Here is a 23,777-nt window from a genome sequence, read left to right on the forward strand (position 1 = left end):
ATATAAATTTACAAATATATATATATATATAAACACTAATATATATATTGATCTAAACAAAAATAACAATAATTTAACATTCAATAACCATTAAATAAACGGAAATGTATAGTATAGAGAAATAGAACTGGTTTTTGATCCGAATCGAGGTCGGACTGAAAATTAAACCTCAAGGAAAATGGAAAGCTGACCGAACAGTCAAACCGGGTCACTGGGGCACAGTTCATGTGAATCTGTTTGCTGGACGAATTTAGCTGAGAAAAAGACAAAAAAGAGGAAAGAAAATGAAATCTGCTTACTGCCACTTGACCCATCAATCATTCAAACATAGATATCATATATATGTAGAGTGCAGAAGGTGAAGGCGAAAGGCAATCAGGCATCCATTACTCATTACTGCATATACATATAATCTTCTTCTCGTCGTGGAGCTTCGAAAATGAAGGTGGCGGCCCGCGTCCATTTCTTGGCGATTCTACCGGCGCTTCTGCTCTCAGCCCAAGGAGCCATTGCCGGCCAGACAGTGAGCTACTTACCCGGATATGATGGCCCACTTCCCTTCCACCTTCAAACTGGGTAATCTCATCATTTTCACTTTTTTTTTTTGGTATTATATATATATATATGTGAATGATTGATGCAGATACATAAGTGTTGGTGACTCGGAGTTGTTTTACTACTTCATTGAGTCGGAAGGAAATCCTGTAGAGGACCCTTTGCTCTTGTGGCTCACCGGCGGCCCCGGCTGTTCTTCTTTCAATGGCTTTATCTACGAAGTTGGTTGTTTTCTTTCTTTCTGTCTCTCACCCTCACCCTCACTCTCCCTCCATTACTTCATTTTTTATTTTCATAAAGTGATACGTATTAAATCATAGGCGAAATATATAAATATTTTAAGAGCTGTATTTGTACATTTTTTTCATTTAAATACTTAAATACTTAAATATTTTTTATTTTAATTACATTCTCTAAGTTACAATTTCGAATCAATTATATCTTTGAAATTTTTTATTATTTTAATTATATTCTTAAATTATGTATAAATATTGTTTTTTTCTTTTAATTACTTTTGCATATAGGACCATTGGAGTTTGTGACAGAAAACTACACGGGGGGCTTACCAAAGCTAAGAGACTATCCCTACTCCTGGACGAAGGTGAATTACCCTACTAATTACGGCTCCCCCGGCTTTCCCTTTTTCTCAAATAATTATTCTAGTTTAATTGAAATAATCCAAATGAATGATCAAAACTTTTAGTTTGATTTGATTTTTAAATTTGACAATTTTATTTATTTCGATTTGGTTCGATTTTCATATTGAAAAAGACAAAAATAATCAAACTGGTCAAAATTACCAAATAATTTCGTTTAAAATTGTCATTTTGATTCGATTCAACCTAAGGGTCAATTTGATTCGATTTTTAAATTTGACTATTTTGATTATTTCTCTTTAATTCGATTTTTCTATTGAAAAATATTAAAATAATTACCAAATCGACTAAAATTGCTAAACCCAAACTTAAATAGAACAAAATAACTAAAGAAAAACAAAAGAACCAAGTGGACCCTTCTGTCTTCCCCTTCGCTCGAGTGCGATTTTGTTCACCCCCTTTAACGGGGGTGAACATCACCCTCACAATTTTTGTGAGGGTGAAAAAATAACAGAACGGCAATCAATATTTTCATGCCGTTTCGTTGCTTTTTTCACCCTCACAAAACTGTGAGGGTGATGTTCACCCCCGTTAAAGAGGGTGAACAAAATTGCACTCCTTCGGCCCTTCCTCTGCAATCCGATCTGAGTCTCAATTTTAATTTTTTACACAATTTCAATTTATTCAGTTTTAGAACTTTGGTCCATTCAAAATAGTCACCTCTAATATTTCTTGATCAATCAATGGGCACCCAAACACAAAAATGAGATGGTAATTTGTATTTCTATAATTAATGAAATATTATTTTATATGGGGGTTATCTTAAAACATTATTATTAATTAATCACAATATTTTTTTCAAAAATATTATTATTATTTTTGTGGACAGACTGCGAGCATCATATTTTTGGATCAACCGGTGGGTGCTGGATTTTCCTATTCAAGAACATTAAAGGGTTGGCCAACTTCTGACTCAGTATCAGTGAAGCAATCTTATGAATTCCTCATCAAGGTGAGTTTATTTTATTTTTAATATATCTTTTCATTTATAGTTAGATTTTATTGATAATTGGTTTAAATATGCACAGTAATTTGAACTTATGAGTTTTGTTATATTATTATATTGAATTGTTAATCATCATCTTCTTCTGTAGTGGCTCGAAGAAAACCCACAATATCTCAAAGTTCAATTATTTGTGACGGGAGACTCTTATTCAGGGATAACGATTCCATTGATCACTAAACAAATTGCAGATGGTAACCTCACACACAAGTACATAAACACATATATATTATATTATATATATATGTATATATTCTAATGAAAAATAAGATCTTTTGGTTTGGTGTTCTTCCAGGTAATAAAAATGGTGGCAAGCCATACATGAACCTCAAGGTACGTTCTTTCATATATTCACATGTACGTAAATCCGAGCTTGTCTCGTGTCTTAGACTTCCATGCAAGGAGTTGTTCTACTTAGGGGGTATTTATTCGGTTTGGAATGGACTTTACAAAATTTTCAGGCTAAAGACCGGACGGAGGCAGTTTAGACTTGGTTTTTTTCTTAATATAAAATTTTAAATATATATATATATATCATTCAAATAATTATACATACATATATATTAATTAGACTAATTTTTTAGTCCGAACTAAAATTTGAATACCCCTACTTACACTCAACTCCCCAAACTCATTACTTCTCTATATCATGGCCACTTACACAAAAAAAGGTTCTTTTTGTTGTAAATTCTACTTGGAATGAATTTAGACACCCCTTATCCAGAGAGACGGAGGAAAATGAAAAGAAATTCACTCATTTCTTCGTTTGGTTAGTACAAAAGAATGGAAAGGTGGCAAAGATCGAAGTGAAAATTAAAGATATGAATTCAACACAAAAATTTGAGAAAACCCTTTCTCAATTGTGTGAAAACTCTAATAATCAACCAAGTCTCAATAATACAAGAAAATAACTTAAATAGTCCAAAATCCCAACCTTAGAATGAAAAAAAAGACAAAAATAACCCTTAATTAAATAGCACCCTCCCTTTTTTTTTTTGTTGTGGTCCCAATGGTACAAGAATGAGACATCAGTCTCATTTTCATCAAATGGATCAATTCCCAAGGAATGGCCATTCCATAAAAATGATGAATTTTTTTTTTTGGCTAAATTCATATTTTTACTCTTATATTTTTAATTTTTTTTTTTTGGTGATCACTTGAACTTTTGTTGTTTCGATTATACTTATTTATCTGTATTTTTGAGTTAATTTAATTCTTGTACTATGATTTTTTTTTTTTTGTGGTAAGTTAAATTTTTTATTATTTTGATTATATCCTTATATCTGCATATTTGAATCAATTTAACCTATCTACTTTGAATGAATTTAGACACCCCTTATCCGGAGAGGCGAAGGAAAATGAAAAGAAATTCACTCATTCCTTCGTTTGGTTAGTACAAAAGAATATAATGGTGGCGCACATCGAAGCATAAAGATATGAATTCAACACAAGAATTTGAGAAAACCCTATCTCAATTGTGTGAAAACTCTAATAATGATCAACCATGTCTCAATAATATAAGAAAATAGCTTAAATAGTCCAAAATCCAAACCCTAGAATGAAGAAAAAGCCAGAAATAACCCTTAATTAAGAAAAAGACAAAAATAACCCTTAATTAAATAACACCTTCCTTTTTTTGTTGTGATCCCAATGGTATAAGAATGAGGTAGCAATCTCATCTTTATCAAACGGATCACTTCCCAATGAATGGCCATTCCATAAAAATGATGAAATTTTTTTGGCTAAATCCATATTTTTACTCTTAATACTTTCATTTTTTTTTTTTGTGGTCACTCGAACTTTTGTTGTTTCAATTACACCTATTTACTTGTATTTTCGAGTTAATTTAATTCCTATATTGTGATTTTTTTTTTACGATAACCTAAATTTTTTGTTGTTTCGATTATATCCCTGTATCTTCATATTCGAATCAATTTAACTTATCTACTTTAATGTGTATAAAGTGTTGACTTATCTTACTTTACCCTTTTTTTTACATGTCAAAGTAAATGGAATAAATTGATTTGAAAATGTAGATATAGAGGTATAATTGAAATAATAAAAAGTTCGGGTAGATACACAAAAAAGAATAAAAATATAAAAATTAAATTGAGTCAAAAAATATAGGACAAACATATGATTTCGGCTAAATCTTTTCCTAAAAAAAATAGATGGAAAGCTTATCCATTCTATGGAATGAATTATACAATTACATTTTTACCCTCAACCTTTTAATTTCATCAACCTACCTTTGTGAAAAGTCTCTCCCAACAGTCGCCACCTACCATCGCTCGTCGTTCACCACTGCTACCTGCCATCGCCCGTCGTTCACCATCGCTACCTGTTGCTTCTTCTTCTTCCTCTTTTTCTACTACTGCTGCCTCACAATCCCTTATTCTTCTTCTTCTTCTTCTTCTTCTTCTTCTTCTTATGTCGTCAAACTGTTCGTCACCTTCTTCAGCAACTAAATTTAGTCATTGCCTCCATCGCGACTACTGCAGCCAAATCTAGTCATCAACCATTCTTTCCCCACTAACAGTCTCCTCCTTGCTCTTTTTGCGTTACTGTCTGTGTCTGCTCATCCCGTACCTAGATCTGGTCATTGTTACTACCACCACCACTGGCACATTTGGATCTGGGTCCTTCGTCTATTGTCGTCTTCTTCTCCTCCCACAACAAGATCTGGTCATTGCCACTATTGCCTACACTATCGAATGACTACGTCTAATTCGTCGTTCACATCATTATGTTAGACAAATAAAGCGATCTAACATGTTTCAAACATCTAATAGCATTTAGATTAATGCAGAAAATAGATTGTGGATTACCTCAAGCCATTACCATTCTTTTATGTTTTCTGTTGGCTTTGGCACTTCCAAGCTCTAGAACACCACAAATAATGGTGTATGATGAAGAGAAATGGATGATTGAGCCTAGGGACCAAACCATGTATATATATGTACGTTCTTTCATCAAGAACGTGCATCCATTACCACTTTATAACTCAATCAATGAGCTAACATAGCTGGAACTATTTGGACCATAATCAATCAAGGAATTACATTTACAGCTCAATCAACATAGCTGGCACATAATGGAAACGTTGGACCATCATTAATCAAAGAACTTTACATTCTTCCACTTGGTCCATACGTTTGACTTGATGCCTTAACTTAATCTCATTGATTGTCGTTTCTCAAGAAATAAATACATGAATCATGGTTGTAAGTCCTTTAACAACAAGTGTTACCTTCCATGTATTACAATGCATTCAGTTTCTCAAGAATTATACTTTATGTGATATCATTCCTTAATGAATAAATCCTATATTTCTTCTTGGTCCTTTAGAGATGTGCTTTCTCAAATAAATTAAGGTGCACATGAATATGAGAAAATATCATAATAAATAAGAGTTTCATTCAAATATCAAATGTATACAATTACATAGTGGAACCAAGTCCCATCTTATCAACATGATCCTTGAATCTCAATGGTGGCATTCCTTTAGTCAAACGATCAGCAATCATAAACTCAGTACTAACATGCTCAATGAATACTTTCTTTTCTTTAACACGTTCCCTTATGGATAAGTACTTAATGTCGATGTGTTTACTTTGACTTCCACTTTTGTTGTTCTTAACCATAAAACAACAGTTGAATTGTCACATAAAATTCTTAATAACTTAGAAATGGAATCCATAACCTTAAGCCCAGATATGAAACCCTGATCCATACACCGTGTGAAGTAGCCTCAAAATGAGAGATGGACTCGGCTTCCATAGTGGAAGTAGTATTCAAGGTCTGCTTGACACTCCTCCATGATACAACTCCATTGACCATCATAAAAATGTATCCTAATATTGATTTACATGAATCAACACAACTAGCAAAGTTAGAATCCGAGTAGCCAATCATTTCTAGATTATCCGTCCGTCTATACATAAGCATGTAGTTCTTGGTCCCTTGAAGGTACCTCATTACTTTCTTTGCATCTCTCCAGTGGTCCATACTTGAATTACTTTGATATCATCCTAACATTCCTACAGCAAATGCAATGTCAAGCCTTGTGTAGACCTCAGCATACATCAGGCTTCCGACAGTAGAAGCATATAGAATGTTCTTCATATGTTCCCTTTCAAAATCTTTCTTCGGGCATTGGTTCAAATTGAACCTATCACTCTTCACAATGGGAGCTACATTTGATGAGCAATCCTTCATCTAAAATCTTTCTAAAACGTTATTGATATAGGTTTCCTGAAATAGGCCTAAGATGCCTCGAAATTTATCTCTATGGATCTTAATGCCAATGACATAACATGCCTCACCCATATCCTTTACATCAAAATTTTTAGAGAGGAACTGCTTTACCTCATGTAGCAAACCCTTATCATTGGTTGCAAGCAAAATGTCATCCATATATAAAACAAGAAAAAAAAATCTTACTCCCACTAAGATTTTGGTATATACATTGATCTATGGGGTTCTCAACAAATCCAAATGAAGCAATTACTTCATGGAATTTAAAATACCATTAACGGGACATTTGTTTTAGGTTGTATATGGATTTCTTGAGCTTGCAAACCAAATGCTCACCATCACTAGAGGGGAATCATTCAGGTTGTTTCAAATAAACCTCATCTTCTAGATCTCCATTGAGAAAAGTCACTTTCACATCCATTTGTTGCAACTCAAGGTCAAAATAAGCTACTAATGCCAAAATAATGCGCAGAGAATCTTTCTTAGATACCAGAAAAAGGGTTTCCATGTAATCGATTCCTTCTTTCTAAGTGAATCGCTTAGCAACGAGTCTTGTCTTGTATCCATTGTTGTTAAAATCCCGATTTTATGTATACAATTTTAGGCTTTGAAAACCCCCAAACGATTCAAATCCCATGTAAAATATAATTTGAGGTAAAATCCTATAAAATCTCGATTTTATGTGTACGATTTTACGCTTTGAAAACCTCCAAACGATTTTACGATTTAGAGACCTCCATTGATTTAAGTTGCAATTTAGAGGATGTTTCCAATGTCTGAATGTCACATAGCATCTGACAGTGAAACTTATGCAACGAATTGCTATATTTTGCCTCTGAATTGAAACTTGATTTAACATTGATTGTATAAGTAAATCAAGACAAATAGGTAATTAATTAATGGACCACCCAACCTTGAATCAAGTAAAAATTGTAACTTAAATATGATGGAAGACATTGGAAGCATCATCTAAAGAATTTTAAGCTATATTTTACCTCTAAATTGCTGATGTTTTACCTCTAAATTGCCTATACCAACCTACTAGTTTTTGAGTTATATTTTGGAAACATTATCTTTTGAGTTATAATAAGGAACAATCAGGTTATTAAATGATATTAATTCATTTTCTATAAAATTATATTATTATAAATATATATTTACAAAAATTAAAGGATATTTTTAATTATCTCTAAAATCTTACAATTTTACGATCCGATTTTATAGACCCTTTTTCGATTCCACTTAAAATCCCGATTTTAACTACCTTGCTTGTATCTCTGAATGTTGCTTAATGAGTCTTTCTTAGTCTTAAATACCTATTTACAATCAATGGCTTTTGTGCCATGAGACAACTCAACAAGATCACAGACTCCGTTACTCTTCATAGAACTCATCTCTTCCTTCATGGAATTATACCATAATTCTGACTTTGCAACTCATGGCATGTGAAAATGACTCAGGATCATTTTTAGCTTTAATGTTGTAGTCAGATTCTTGTAGGTACACTATATAATCACTAGGGATCGCTGACCTATTAGTTCTAGTGGATCTCCTTAATGTTGTATCAGCATCTTTCTGAGAAGATTGTGATTCAACTGGCTATTCAGGAGGTGCTGGTAATTCCTGAACTACTTGATCCATTGAAATGTTGCCAGCATGTTGGGGAACTTCATTAATTGGTTGTTTAACATCGGTTGGAACTTGAGGGGTGCTGTGAACTATAACTAATCTATCACTTGAGGTGGAAGGTTGAAATTCTAAATGATCATGTTCATGAATTTTGTTCTTGATATGATCGCTCCCATTGATCAAGACATTCTCAAGAAACTTAGCGTTTCTTGATTGCATAATTCTAGTGCTGTGAGATGGAAAATAAAATCTATATTCGTTAGACCTTTTGGCATATCCAATGAAAAATCCACTAATGGTCCTCGGATCCAACTTCTTCTATTGTGGATTATAAATTCTTACTTTAGACAAGCATTCCCAAATGCACATATGTCGTAAACTCGGTTTCCAACACTTCCATAATTCAAATGGTGTCTTTGGAACAACCTTGGTTGGAACCCAATTTAATATATACACAACTGTCTTTAGTGCTTCAATCTACAAGGATTTAGAAAGATTGGAGCTGTTAAGCATACTCCGCACCATGTTCAATAATGTTCGATTTCTTCTTTCTACCACACTATTCTGGTTTGGTGAACCAGGCATGGTGTATTGAGCAACTATTCCATGCTCTTAACGAAACTTAGCGAACAGACCAAGTACTTGTCCATCATCAGTGTATCTACTGTAATACTTTCCACCTCTATTTGATCTCACGATTTTTATTTGTTTCCCACATTATTTCTCTATTTCAACCTTAAATATCTTAAAGGCATATAATGCTTCTCTTTTGTTATGAAACAAGTAGAGATACATATATCATGAGTAATCATTAATAAATGTAATGAAATATTTATGACCATGTGAGTCCATGTCTGGATTACATATATCAGTTTGTATGATTTCTATTATGTTTGAACTCTCATTGGCACATTTCCCTTAATATAGTCCACACATGTTTCAAAATCAATAAAATCTAGAGTACTAAGTATCCCATCATTTATTAATCTTTTAATTCTCTCTATGAAGATATGTCTTAATCTCCAATGCCATAATATAGAGGAGTCCTCGTGAATAATACACCATTTAGAACCAGTATAAACATGTATTGAACTATAAGTGGTATTAATTTCAGTTTCTGGGCTTGCATCCTATTTTCAATGCTCTTGCCCATCTTTCCTCTAAAAAAAAAACAATAAAACTGCTATTAGCTATGCTTTCGAAAACATAGCTAAAAAAAAGAGCAAATCAATTGAAGTGACTATAGCTACGTTTTCTAAATTCTAGTTAAAAGAAAAATCAAACCATAGATAATTCATATGAAAGTATAGGCTACGTTTCAAGAATTGTAGCTAATACTAACACTATAAAAAATCAACGTTTTAGCGACAAAAAATTTCGTCGCTAAAACATAAAAATCCGTCGTTAAAAAATTTAGCGACAGATTTAGTGACAGGCACCTTTCCGTCGCTAAAAAGGGCGTCGCTAAAATTTAGCGACGGGGTTAGCGATGGGGGTTGTACCCGTCGCTAATCAGCAACGGAATTAACGATGGGGTTGACCCCATCGCTAAATTTTATTTTTTTTATTTTTTAGCGACGGGGTTGACCCCATCGCTAAATAAAAAAAATTTATTTATTTATTTTTTATTTTGTAGCGACGGGGTTGACCCCGTTGCTAAATTTGAATTTTTTTAATTTATTTTTTAATTTTTTAACGACAGGGTCAACTAATTCCGTGACTAAATTTAACCCCAAAATTCAACACGCACCAGCCCCCCAAAATTCAACACGCACCAGGCCCCAGCCACCCCTCATATGTGCCACGTGGTCGCTCCTCTACTCGCCATGTGGCAGCGCTATGATAATACTCCAAGCAATTATCTAATGCTTTCAACAAGATTCGAACCCCAAACCTCTTATGACCAAGCTTCGCGAGCGAGCCAGCCGATCTGGAAGTCTTCTTGTTCATTGATGTATATAAAATATATTTATACTATTCTCTTTCAAATATTTTAGAATTATATTTATACACCAAAATTTCTCTAACTTATTTAATGATATTAATTTTAATATTTAATGTTATTAAAGGGAAATGAATATTAATGTTAATTTTATTTCATTATTAATTTAAATAAAACTTTATTAATTATTATATTAGCAGTGAAAAATTATGTTTTGATTTTGATTTTAATTTTAATATAATTAGAAAATTATTAGTTTAGTTTCTACTAATATTAATGCTAGTAAAAATTATCGTGATATGTTTAAATGTAAAATTTTTAATTTTTAATTTATTTATTTTTATTTTTTAGTGACGGGTTGACCTGTCGCTAAATTTTAATTTTTTATTTAATTTTTATTTTTATTTTTTAGCCCTGGGATAGATCCTGTCGCTAAATTTTAATTTTTTATTTTAATTTTTTATTTTTTTAGCGACAGGTAGACCCGTCGCTAAATATTAATTTTTTATTTATTTACTTTTTATATTTTAGCTACGTGGTTTAGCCCGTTGCTAAATTAAAATTTTTTTATTTAATTTTTTTTAATTTTTAGCGACTGGAAATACCCTGTTGCTAAATTTAAATTATTTATTTATTTATTTTTTTAATTTTTAGCGACAGGAGTGACCCGTCGCTAAATTTGAAATTTTTTATTTAATTTTTTTATTATTTTTTTACTTTTTAGCGACGGGAGTGATCTCGTCACTAAAAAAGAAAAAAAAATAAATAAAAAATTTCAAATTTAACGACGGGTCACTCCCGTAGCTAAAATTCAAAATAAAATAAAAAAATTAAATAAAAAATTTCAAATTTAGCGATAGGGTATTTCTTGTCGCTAAAAATTAAAAAAAATAAAATAAATAAAATAAAAAATTTAAATTTAGCGACAAGGTATTTTCGGTCCCTAAAAATTAAAAAAAAATAAAAAAAAATTAATTTAGCAACGGGCTCAGACCCGTTGCTAAAAAAGAAAAAAAATTAAATTTAGCGACGGGTCAACCCCGTATCTAAAAAATAAAAAAAAATTAAATTTAGTAACGGGCATAAAGAAATTCAAATTGGCTTAAAAATAAAAAAAATTAAATCAAAAAATTTAAATTTAGTGACGGGGTTGACTCTGTCGCTAAAAAATAAAAAATAAAAAAATAAAATTTAGGGACGAGATTGACCCCGTCACTAAAAAATAAAAAAATTAAATAAAAAATTAAAATTTAACGATGGGGTCTACCCCATCGCTAAAAAATAAAAAAATTTAAATAAAAAATTTGAAATTTAGCGACGGGCTTACTCCCGTCACTAAAAAAAATTAAATAAAAAAAATTAAAATTTAGCGACAGGTCATCCCCGTCGCTAAAAAATAAAAAAAATTAAATAAAAAAATTATAATTTAGCGATGAGGTCAACCCGTCACTAAAAAATAAAAAAAATTAAATAGAAAAAATTAAAATTTAACAACAGGGTTACTCCCGTCGCTAAAAAATAAAACAAATTTTTTAAAAAAAATTAAAATTTAGTGACGGGATTTCCGTCGCAAATTATGTCGCTAATTTTAGTGACAGATATTCCGTCGCTAATTCCGTCGCTAAATTAAAAAAATTAGCGACGAATATTCCGTTGCTATCCGTCCCTAATTAGCGACGGAAAAATCTGTCTCTAAATTCCATCGCTAAATATGATTTTTCTTGTAGTGTAATGATAGAATTAGCTACGATTTTGGTTGGTCGCTCTAGAATTACCTATGATTTTCTAAATGTTGCCTTATCATTTAGGTATTGGTGACGTTTTAAAATGTAGTTAATAAAAACTTTTCATCACATAAAGTTTTGCATCCAATATTTGAAAGATTTAGCTATGTTAACTTAACAACGTAGCAAAATGTGAACTATTAGCTACGTTTTCATAAACGTAGCTAAAAATAAACATAGCTAAATGTCATACTTCTTGTAGTGGTGGTATTTTACCCTCTCCCTTCTAATTGGCCTGAGATTTGTCTTTTCCTTGTGTTGTAGTCAACATTGGATTTTTACCATGCTCCATCACAAGCCTCCATTCCTCTTGAACGCACATGGTTATTAATTTATTGGTTAACTATTTATTCTTATATATGTTGTACGAGATTTTGAATAGCTCGTACTGTGGTGGGAGAGTGTTCAGGATATAGTGCACCAAAAAGGTATCATACATCGTAATCTTGAATTTCTTAAGTTGAGCTGCAATGTCCCTCATCTGCATGATGTGTTCATGCACACCGTTCATGCTAATGAGCCTCAAGGATGAGAATTTCATAATTAGGATGTTTGTTAACGCCTTATTTGAAGTGATGAATTGATCATCAATTGCTTTCAGCAAGTTCTCGGACCTTTTCATGCTGATTGACTGAACCATGTATACTAACAAAAATTTTAGTCTTAATGAACATTACACTAAGGTGATTAGATCGCTCATAGCGTTCATAAAGTGCATTGATCGCTGCAGTGCTAATATCAGTGATTGCTGGTGGTTCGTCTTTCTTATTAGCATAGTCAATGTCCATCCACCCTAGATGGAGAAGAATTCTTTCTTTCCATGTCTTAAAGTTATCACTCGTTAATTTAAGAATATCGCAACAAATATCAGAGAAATTAACAGGTTGTGAAGCTGCATAAATATTATAAATGTTTATGTAAAAATTTTAAGATCTAAATAAATTATATGTTTTACCAATGTAAATCATAGATGAATGAATCTAATGATATAAAAATTGTCTGTGGACTAAATTTTTAATTCAAGCATATTCATGTGTTCTTTATGGTAGAATTATCAAATTATGTTCTCAATTCATGATTTATGGGTACATTATGAGAATAATTCTATCAAAAATAAACTTTATGATAAAACTATTAAATTATGTACCAACTCATAGGGAATATTATGAGAATAATTTGATATTTCATTCTAATTAATTATATAAATATAATAAAATTTCATGTGGGATAAAATTTATTATATTAAATATAATTAATTACAATTAATAACTATAATTCTTTATATGATCCTTAACATAATATATAATTTTATTTAATTAAGGATGCTATTGCTAATCCTTAATTAATTAAAATTATATGGATCACTAGATATTTAAATATTATGCATAAAATTAAGTTTTATGCAAATAATCTGTATTGCATAATTTAATTGTGCACAATATATATTATATTATGCACCAAAAATATTTTCATATATCATGCAATAAACATAAATACAATATTGCATAATTAAATCATAATATTATGCATATATTATTAATTTCATGCAAATGAACTCATTCATCATATTGCATAAATTAATATGAACATAATAAATTAAAATTAATTCATGCAAATAAGTTGAAGCAAATAATCACAAAATATATATATATTTTTTAACATAAATGGGCCAGCAGCTATTCTTAATTGCAAGCCCAATAAAAGCTAATCATGGCTGGTTCAATAATAATAGGTTAAAAACCATGAATAACCCACGATAAAAAATGCCCAATAATGAATTAAAAAAGAACACAACATGGCCCATCCACCAAATGGCCCATGAAAAACCAGTCCACTTAATGGTCAAATTAAAGCACCAGTCTATTAAAAACCAGCCCACTGAATGGCCGAATTGAAACACCAGCAAAACAGTGTCATCTTCAACCTCTAGTCGAGCCGTTTAGACCCGATTTTAACCCGTCAAATAGACCCGATTAAATCTCATGATTTTAGCTATTAAAATTGGATGATTTAAATTACAGAATATTCAGAAAATAATTTCCTAAGGATTCCTAAAACTCATATCATCAAAATATTCCAAAAAATTGCAGATCAAATCTAATAAATTTCAATGAAATTTGTTTCCAAATTTTTTTTCAAAATTCTGAAAATGTCAAGGCAGAGGCAAATAATGGCTCTAATACTAACTGTTAGACAAATAAACTGATTTAACATGCTACAAACATTTAATAGCATTTAGATTAACGCGAAAAATAGATTGTGGATTACCTTTAGCCAATGTCGTTCTTTCACATTTTCTATTGGTTTTAGCACTTCCAAGCTCTAGAACACCCCTAATAATGGTGTATGATAAAAAGAAATGGATGATTGAGCCTAGGGATCAAACCATGTATATATATATGTATGTTCTTCCATCAAGAATATGTATCCATTACCACTTTACAACTTAATCAATGAACAACTTAATTAATGGTGTATGATTATGTTTGGCTCATAATCAATCAAGGAATTACATTTATAGCTCAATCAACATAACTGGCACATAATGAAAATGTTGGACCATCATTAATAAAGAACCTTACACACCTTCTCCTCCTCTATTGTCTTTCTTCTTCTCCTTCAATTATATATATATATAGAAGGGGTTCACAAAACCTTTTTACAGGCGTGATAAATCACGATTTGTTCACCCCATTCTCTCTGTCTCTCTCTCCCTTATCTCCCCACCCGGCCGCCTAGCCTCTTCTCGCAGCTGCAACCTCATTGCCTCGCCTCCTCTCGTCGCCTCGCCTCCTCACCACTGCAACCTCCAGCAACCGACGACCACCCAAACCAACCGAGGTGTAGTGGGTTGCAGTAGTCGGTAAGCGGCGAGGGTGAAGTGCAAAGGCAAGGCGAGAGAGAAATAGAGGAGAGTGTGTGTGTGTGTGTGTTTTGGGTCATTTATCAAAGGGGTAATTTAGTTATTTCATTATTCTGTATAGTTTTATCCTAAATATATTTTGTTGGAAATTAAATTTTATTTTTATTTAATTTTTAAAATAATTTTACTTTAAAAATAAAAATAATTAAAACGTACAAATATAATAATAAAATAGAACGACTATTCCATTCTTGTATCAAATTTGGCGAAGTAATAGAATAGTCATTCCATACCATTCTCTTGTATTATATTTATCAATAAAAGAAAACATCGAATGAGCTTTAATACTATAAACAAATTAGTGTGAAGATGAAAATGTGATGAAGCAATTAATAATTAATTATGAAAATATATATAATACTGTTGTTGTCAGGGGATGTTTCTTGGGAGCCCTGCCACTTATCTTATAATGGACGAGAACTCGAGAGTAGACTTTGCTCACAGGATGGCCCTTATTTCAGATGAGATCTATGAGGTATTTAAACCCTTTCCACTTCTAATTAATTAATTAATTGTATGTTGCTTAATTTCTTCCTTAAACTATAATCATCTTCATGATAGAAAACCAATCATAGTTTAGAACTTCGTATATTAGCTTCATGAGAATGTAGTGATTAATTGATGTTGTTTGCAGAGGGTAATTAAATTGCTAAAAAAAATGATGATTTAGCCATTGCTTTTAATCTTATTAATTCGGATATGTAATTTATGATTTAATTCCCATCCTAAATTCTGTTTTAGTACCATTATAATTGATTAATAATGTGACAAATTATGTTAGATTGACATAACATTGATATAACATTTGTGTATTAAATTGACAAGTCACTTTAACAAAAATTTCTCTTTTTAAGGCAAGTAAATACAGTTATTAGAGACAAAAATTAATTAAATGATTCCAAATGTTTTATTAGGTAACTCTAATAATAACAATTGTCGCTGAAGATACAATTGAAAATGCTTATTGGTACATTATTATTATTATTATTATTATTATTATTATTATTATTATTATTATTATTATTATTATTATTATTATTATTATTATTATTATTAAATGATTTAGGGGCACTTAATATTATATTTAGAGTTATATATCATTTTGCCTCTAATAATTATATTTGACTCTAATTAATAACCTGCAAAAAGATCAATTTATCTTAATGAATCATAGTTTGCCATCTCAGCAGTTAACTGTAAAATATAACGACAATAAACGGTAATCTAGAATTAAAATTAAATAAAATGATACATACCCAATTAATTAATAAAATTAAAATACAATAAAAATTGAGATATTTCTTTTTGTTATTTTATGATTTACCATTTAATGAACACTTTTTGTAGAACGCGAAGAGGGCTTGCAATGAGAGCTACACAAGTGCAGACCCAACAAACACAGCTTGTACGATAGCCATGGCTGAGATAACAAAGGTTAGAACTAATCAAATACCAGCAATATATACACCCACAAATGATGTATATATATGGATATATGGATAATAATTCTTGATGCGAATGGAATCAAGAATCGTAGGACCCATAACGTATATATATATATATATATATCCACTAATTGTTGATGTTGGAATTGACAGTGCATCAAGGGTTTGTTTTCGGGTAACATTTTGCAACCCAAGTGTAAATCATTGTCTCCTCAAACTCAAAGTGATCCATTAGGAGAAACTGCAGAAAGAAGATCGCTTCAAGTTGAAGAACACCATCATCATACCCTTTCTCATTTCCTTTCCTCTCCTCCACGCTTCTCAAACCACCCATGTCCAGCAGTAACTATTCTCTCTCTCTCTCTCTCTCTCTCTCTCTATATATATATATATATATTAGAGGGATTTTCTGTTCTATACATGAGTCTTGATATAGTGATAAAATTATTTTAAAATCCTGTTATTGTTTAGGGGTTATAAATTTAAATCTTGTTAATATAGTTAATTTTTATTTTTAAGCGAGATAAATAAAAAGATATATATATATATATATATATACACCCATGGATTAGAGAAATGTTTTAATAAAGGCCCACCTTGAACTTGTTTAATGGTTATAGTTTAATTCGTTTTTATTTTTTTATTGTATAGATTTTAAAGAGTAAATTATACTAAGATCTCTTGTGATTTGGACTATTTGTATAGAAAAAAAAAAGTATCCAGATGTTTTTGTGGTTTATGTTTTTGCTCACACCTCCTTTATATGGTTTAGAAATATCTCTAGATGAAGTTCCGAGCAAAAATATTAACTCATGTAAACTTGTAAAAAATATTTTTGAACCATAGAAATTTAAAAATGTCTTAGGATGAGATGTTCGAGTAGAAAAGGTAAATTATAAGGACCTTCAAATATATTTTTAAACTACAAAAGATCTCATTTCAAATGACTCAAACCACATGGAGTCTGGGTATAATTTATCTAATTTCAAGTAAAAAAATTGCAATAATCACCTTTGAGATTTGATGTAATTGCAAGAACTACCTCTCACATTTCAAAAATAGTAATAACCTAGTTTTTTGTTAAACAAATGAACAAAATAATTATTTCATCCTTTATTCTTTAGCTGTCTCATTTAATTTTAAAAAAATAAAAATAAAAAACAACAAATGATAGCCAATTGCATGGGTTTTGATGTAATCTATACTTAAGTTAAACATATAAATTTGCTTGTATAGAATGGATGTGCTTATAAATTTACTTGCTCTTTACGTCTCTTATAGACCTATAGGTACATATTCGCCTATGCCTGGGCAAACGAGGATGCTGTACAAAAAGCTTTACATGTGCGAAAGGTACTATTTTTGTCGATATTTTAAAAATTCATTTTATTTACATCGGTTTATAACACTGAAATGCTCTCTTTATATGCACAGTTATGTATATGTTTGCAAAAAGAATATTATTTATAGCGACAAAAATGTTAGAATTGATGAATCCCTGGGTATTATGTGGAATTAGGGAACTGTACCGTATTGGAGCAGATGCAATGAGAGCTTATCATACTCGAAGGACATACCGAACGTTGTACCTGTTCATGAAGAGCTAAAGAAGTTAGCTTTACAAGTGATTGTAGCTACGTAAGCTTTCATATCTTCTCAATTTATGTTAGTTTGGATCATCCAATCTCTTGGGTGGCGAGAAAATGGACAGTCGAAGGTATTATTAGGCTTTGTTGTGGTGGTTTTATTCGGAGCTTTGGGTCAAGTCTCGAGGCACGACATGGCTGCATGTCAGGGAATGCGTCTTTTTTTCATTATTTTGTTAGACTAAATGATATAAATGTCAACTAAACTTTATACAAAAATATAAAAAACTCACTAAATTTTAATTTATAGTTAAAAGATTATTGAACTTCAACTTAATATACAATTTCATAACCACCATCAATTGTCATTAAAAAAAACTAATGAAATGCTGATATTTTTGTACTTTTACACAAACTCTAATTATCTTTTCGTATTTTAGTACAAAATTCAATGACTTTTTATGCATTTAGCCGTCAACTTTATTAGTCACATCAATATCCTATTAGCCTATTTTTAATGGTAATTGACGGTAGTTATATAATTGTATATTAAATAAAAGTCCAATGACATTTTGGTTACAAATTGAAGTTCAATGATCTTTTTATATCTTAGTACAAAGTTCAGTGATCATTTATACTATTTATTCATTTTTAGATGATAGATTGGAGGGTGATTCAATCCTCTATGGAGTATGCATTTTAGCTTTAGATTGTTTGTTGTTAGGCTTGTTTCGTTGAGCATTTTATATCTATATTTGTTTGCCTTGCAAGTGGGGGCGTGCAAAATTTTGATCTAATCAAAATAACCGAATCGAAATTGTTTGTTCAGTTTGATTTTTGTAAAAATTCAGTTCGGTTCATTATTTATTTTTTTAAGAGATTTCAATTTTTAAGTATTGGTTTGGTTTTTGGGTTAGAAATAACCAAACTGACCCCAATTATAAAATGGCATCATTTTCGGCCTAGTATAAAAGAAGAACAAACAAAATGGCGAAATAACAAAATCGATGCTTAATTCCTTTCGTCGTCCCCTTTACTCGACCCTTCCCCTTTGTCTCCCATCGCCATCTCTAACTGATCCCATCACTCTCTCCGATGTCAATGCTGACTCTGACTCTTCCTCAATTCATTTTCGACCTAGTATAAAAGAAGAACAGACAAAACGGCGAAATAACAAAACCGATACTTAATTCCTTTCGTCGTCCCCTTTACTCGACCCTTCCCCTTTGTCTCCCATCGCCATCTCTAACTGATCCCATCACCCCCTCCGATGTCAATGCTGACTCTGACTCTTCCTCGATCACTACCTCCAACTTTGACGATAGCCAACCCTATTCTCATCAGCCATCTCAACTAGCATCTCTCTCTATTTTCTTTCGATTGCTTCCTTCTATTGCAAGCCATTGGCTCCATCACACAATTCACACCACCATGCTCGCCCATTGATGCCACCTTGGCAACCACTATTGCCTCAAAATGTCGTCTATGTTTCCTTCAGTGATTTATGGCGTATGGGCTTCAGCCCAGTTGGTAAGTTTTTCAGTAACCTTCTTATGGGTAAATATTCTACATTAAAATATAGATCTACTGAAATCCAATTATTGGATCTTTTAGATTTTCGGGCATGTGGGTTGCTGAGCCAAGACTAATTTGATGGTCAATCCAATAATCGAAATTTGTCGTGAATGGTGGCCAGCCAAATTTTTTCCAAAAACCAGTTTTGAGTTTTTTGACAATAAAATTAATTTTTAGAACTACACAAAATCAACCGTTGGATTATACTTATTTTTGGATATATGAACCATCACAGTTGGGGGAATTCGACGACAGTTCTGATCATTAGAATCGTTGGTTGGCTGGTGGCAACAATAAGAATGAAAATTATTTTGGTTTGTTTGGTTATTTTATAGTTTTTTTGGGTTTGTTTGGCTTATTCGGTCATTTTGATTTTTAAGAATTTTGTTCGATTTTTTTTGTTCTCAGTTAGTTTAGTTTTTGGGTTTACTCAGTCAGTTCGATTCGATTTTGTAGAACTGTTTGATTATTAAATTTCGATCAATTTGATAATCGATCCAATGGTTGACATACCACTACTTGCAAGCATTTCATATTCTTTGCAATCTCTCTCTCTCTCTCTCTCTCTCTCTCTATATATATATATATATATGTAACTCATATTCTTCCTTGTATTTTTTTGGCCTTATGAAAGGAAGAGAACCTAGATTTGTTGTTTATAGCATTTCTTGTTTTTTTGACTTTCATTAAATGTTGGGATCCATCATTAAGAGTTGTTTAGGCGTGAGCATATGTGAAAGGAGGTGAGATTGGGTCTTTTGATTTAGCCTCAACACTAAGTCAAAAAAGTGACACCAATGAATAGTTAATAAAGATGAGTTGAATTTAGATGCTTTTAGTTATGGAGGTCTTTGTCTTTATGTAGGCTCACGAAATGGGATATTTAGTGTTATGTTTGAGACTCTCAAGCTCAGTAGTTTCAATTGATGGAGAATTTATCATATTAGATTTATCATATCTATCTTGAATCCCCCAAGATTAACATTTGAGAGGTAAATTCATTGACTTTTCTCTTGAGTTTAGGTCCGATATAGGGACACATGTCATTTTTTCATTGCTTATCAAAAAGAACACATCGTGACAAGAGATTTGTTACTTTTTAGGGATAACTTAAAAATTTCACATTTTTTCAATGTTCTCTAGCTAGTTATAAATGATAAGAAATAAATATGATTCAAATTTAATATATAGCACAACAAATGTTTCTCTAAAATTTTAAAATTTGATATTTTTATTATTAGAAACTTGAGAGTTGTAACTATAAATCTACATTATTACATTTCATATATATATATATAATATGACACATAATTTTAAAGATGTGAGGTGGGTTGGCTAACACTTGGTATCTTCTTTAATTTCATTTGGCAGTGGCGACCGTGACATGGTTGTTCCATTTGTGGGCACTATCAAATGGATCAAATTTCTGAACTTGACGATCGCTGATTACTGGCGACCATGGTTTTTGGATGGCCAAGTCGCAGGGTAAATAATATAATATTAATTTACACACACATATATATAACACACCTCTAGTATGAGTAATGCTAAGTGGTTAATCTCGTTAATGAATGCAATGCAGATACACAGAAAAATTTCATGAGAATGGGTACTATTTGACATATGCTACTGTTAAAGTAAGAAAATTAATTAACAGAATTTATTTCAATTTCATTTAAGTTTTTTTTTTATTTTAAAAAAATAAAGGATTCTTAAGGATATATGTTGGGTTGAATTTGAACAGGGGGCAGGTCACCCAGCTGCAGAGTACCAACGGAGGAAATGCTATTACATATTTGACAGATGGGTTCATTTCTATCCTCTTTAATTAGCCAACATTGTTCCTTATTGATTAATTATGTTCCTCTCCTTTTCTCCTTTTGCAATGAATAAGTGTTGTGCTAAGATTCGAGATATGTCTTGTGTATGTTTTACAACTTAATAATTAAAATTTTAATGTGGTGCAACTAGTTATCTGAAATTGTAAGATTAATTTATGTTAGTTAATGAGTTATCATGTTATTGTGAATTATTCTCATTTGACGGGTTAATTATCAGCACAAGCATTCTAATATTTTAACTTTGTTGTTGACACTACTTATGCGCGTGTCTATGTGCATGTGTGTGTGTGTATATTTGCACTACAGCAACCAACAACACCATCGGCGATTATCACTGTTGGCTAAGAGCTAGTCCAACAGTGAAAGTAGATAAAAGTGTTGAAATGAAAGAAAATAAACAGAGAAACATACAAGGAATTTTATAGTGGTCCGGCTCCACTAGCCTGCTCTACTTTCTTGGCTCTTCACCAAAGATTTTAACAATCTACTAAGTAGCTTTTAAAAACAGGATTAGCTACAAACTACTTTATAACGATTTTTAAAGTCTCAACCAAAATCATTGACTTTTTAAAAAATGAGGCATAACCTCTTGCCTTTTAGGGATCAGGTGAAACACAAAAGATTATAATAAGTAAAAAATAGAATAAAGCCTAGAGAAGATTTTACAATGTATCACTCAAAAAAGATAGCTACTCATAAAGTTGAGAAAGAGTAGAAAGATTAAGAAGATTAGCACTCTTTCTTTCTTTTTCTAATAGTGGATGAAAACTTGAGATATCTTTTTGGCTCAATGGCAGTAGTAAAAAGTATTCAAGAACTGCGGCCTATTTTTTCATCTTTGTCTCTTTTTATACTTATTGTCAAGAGAGATATATGCAAGAAACAATTAGTTTTTTCCCCCTATTTTCACCACCTTTTATGCTCAAATAAGGCTAGATAATTTGTACAGGGTAAGAATATTCACATAAACCTATCTGACTCATTCAAATCTACGAACAAATTACCACCTAAAGCACAGGCACTAGTTTTTTGAGCATGTTTCTTACACGGCTAGTTTTGTTGTTCTAGTTCTTCCTTGTTCGAGTTTCTGTTTGTTGTTACTCTCATCGACAGATATTATAAGCACCCCCGCTCAGATATCCCAACTGCCCGATCTATCCAAACGAAAACACTTACATAAGGGAAGAGAAATAAACATAAGACAAAAACACTCTGGCATGCATACATAAGAAAAATACAATAGAGGAAGCAAAACGATATACATGCACGCCCACAAGTACCTCGCTGGACCAGCGGTCAAGGAGTATATAAAAATATACAGACATCTGTGCCAACAAATAAAAGATACAAGGAACAACCCGGCACAGTCAAAAATAAAAGACAGAAACTCTAACAAAACATCAGAGATGACGGGGACAGCTAACTATACATCCTACCGACACAGCTGGCTGCTAGGTGGCGCGGTCCTCGTCCTCGGCCTTCGTCTTCCCCTTACCTGAAATGATGGAAAGCAAGGTGAGTCGCAAGACTCAGCAAGTTTATATGAAAAGGAAGGCTATAACACGAATAGAAGACGAAATCACCCCAAATATAAACCCACATGTACACACAAACCATGTGACGCAACAAAACAATAGTGTCGCGTAATAAAAGCACATACCGGTTCTTGGGGCCCATATAAGACACCTGACACCCAAGTCCCATACCAACCTGTCGCTGCCCTGAAAGGCAACATAAATCTCCACAAACATGTGCGTACTGTCCCGGATCGGTACTCCCGTCACCCGTATCCTTGTCGGTACTCCCGACAGCCGAGCCACAGGCTCCCTCGGTACGATACTCCCGTCCGAGAACTAAATACTACCAGTAACAATGCAATACACATAAAATGCAATGGCATAATGAGCATCAACGTGATACATGGCGCCTATACATCCAGGCATCAGGCCATGCTCCGCTCATATAGTAAATCACACGCGATGCATATGCCCGTGCTGGATGCATCATAACCAAGCTAGGATGCCCATGACCAAGCATAACCAAATCATGTTAATCCCAACATGCAGCCCGTACCTATGTGCACATCAAACCATGCAACAAGAATAATATATAAACAGGCATGCTATAATCATATAACAACAGAGCTAGTCAGCAGTGCCTAGCACCGGTCAGCGGTCAGTGACTAGGAGAGACCATTTGACGGCCTAAGATAAACCGTATGACAGTTACACCCTCACCGAACAGCCAATCATTGCCCCTACTGCACAACCGCTTAACCTATAAACAACCAAAAATCCAATAATAATACCCGAATAGCTAAGACCCTAGCCCCGGGTGAGTACGGCATCATTCTCATAGGCTTGGGAGTGGTACAAACCCCCGTAGGCAATCAATGAATAAAATCCTCGAGCTCAGGTTAATAAATTAAATTTTTAAAACACACCGATTAAAATTTCATAATTTATTAATAGCCGAATCAAACGAAAAGAGGTCAAATAAATTGACAACGAAAGAATCGACGAGGTAGGTATGAAGAACTTGTCTTTACAAAGATATCCTTAGGCTTGATTCAACCCAACAC

General features: G+C 32.2%; 1 protein-coding gene across 2 annotated transcripts; it reads left to right on the forward strand.

Annotated features, from left to right (window-relative positions):
* Nucleotides 1–335: 335 nt before the first annotated feature.
* Nucleotides 336–21,317, forward strand: LOC127813272 (serine carboxypeptidase-like 18). Of its 2 annotated transcripts, XM_052354164.1 has the most exons (14): nt 336–576; nt 644–780; nt 1,080–1,156; nt 2,041–2,163; nt 2,306–2,408; nt 2,510–2,547; nt 15,123–15,224; nt 16,097–16,183; nt 16,348–16,536; nt 17,476–17,547; nt 17,714–17,832; nt 20,727–20,840; nt 20,938–20,992; nt 21,100–21,317. In XM_052354164.1, exons 1-14 carry the CDS (start codon nt 440–442, stop codon nt 21,181–21,183), a joined length of 1,437 nt encoding a protein of 478 aa, XP_052210124.1. In that variant the 5' UTR covers nt 336–439; the 3' UTR covers nt 21,184–21,317. The 2 variants fall into 2 exon arrangements, with proteins under 2 accessions (XP_052210124.1, XP_052210125.1); XM_052354165.1 differs by lacking the exon at nt 336–576 and having other exon boundaries at nt 724–776.
* Nucleotides 21,318–23,777: the final 2,460 nt, after the last annotated feature.

The sequence above is a fragment of the Diospyros lotus genome, chromosome 11 (genome assembly GCF_014633365.1).
Source record: "Diospyros lotus cultivar Yz01 chromosome 11, ASM1463336v1, whole genome shotgun sequence".
In the NCBI taxonomy this organism is placed as follows: Eukaryota; Viridiplantae; Streptophyta; class Magnoliopsida; order Ericales; family Ebenaceae; genus Diospyros; species Diospyros lotus.

Coding starts and splice junctions, on each gene's coding strand:
- LOC127813272 (XM_052354164.1), top strand. CDS start 440: ATGAAGGTGGCGGCCCGCGTCCATTTCTTGGCGATTCTACCGGCGCTT. Junction 781..1,079: donor TGGCTTTATCTACGAAGTTG/GTTGTTTTCTTT, acceptor TTTTGCATATAG/GACCATTGGAGTTTGTGACA. Junction 20,841..20,937: donor TTGGATGGCCAAGTCGCAGG/GTAAATAATATA, acceptor AATGCAATGCAG/ATACACAGAAAAATTTCATG.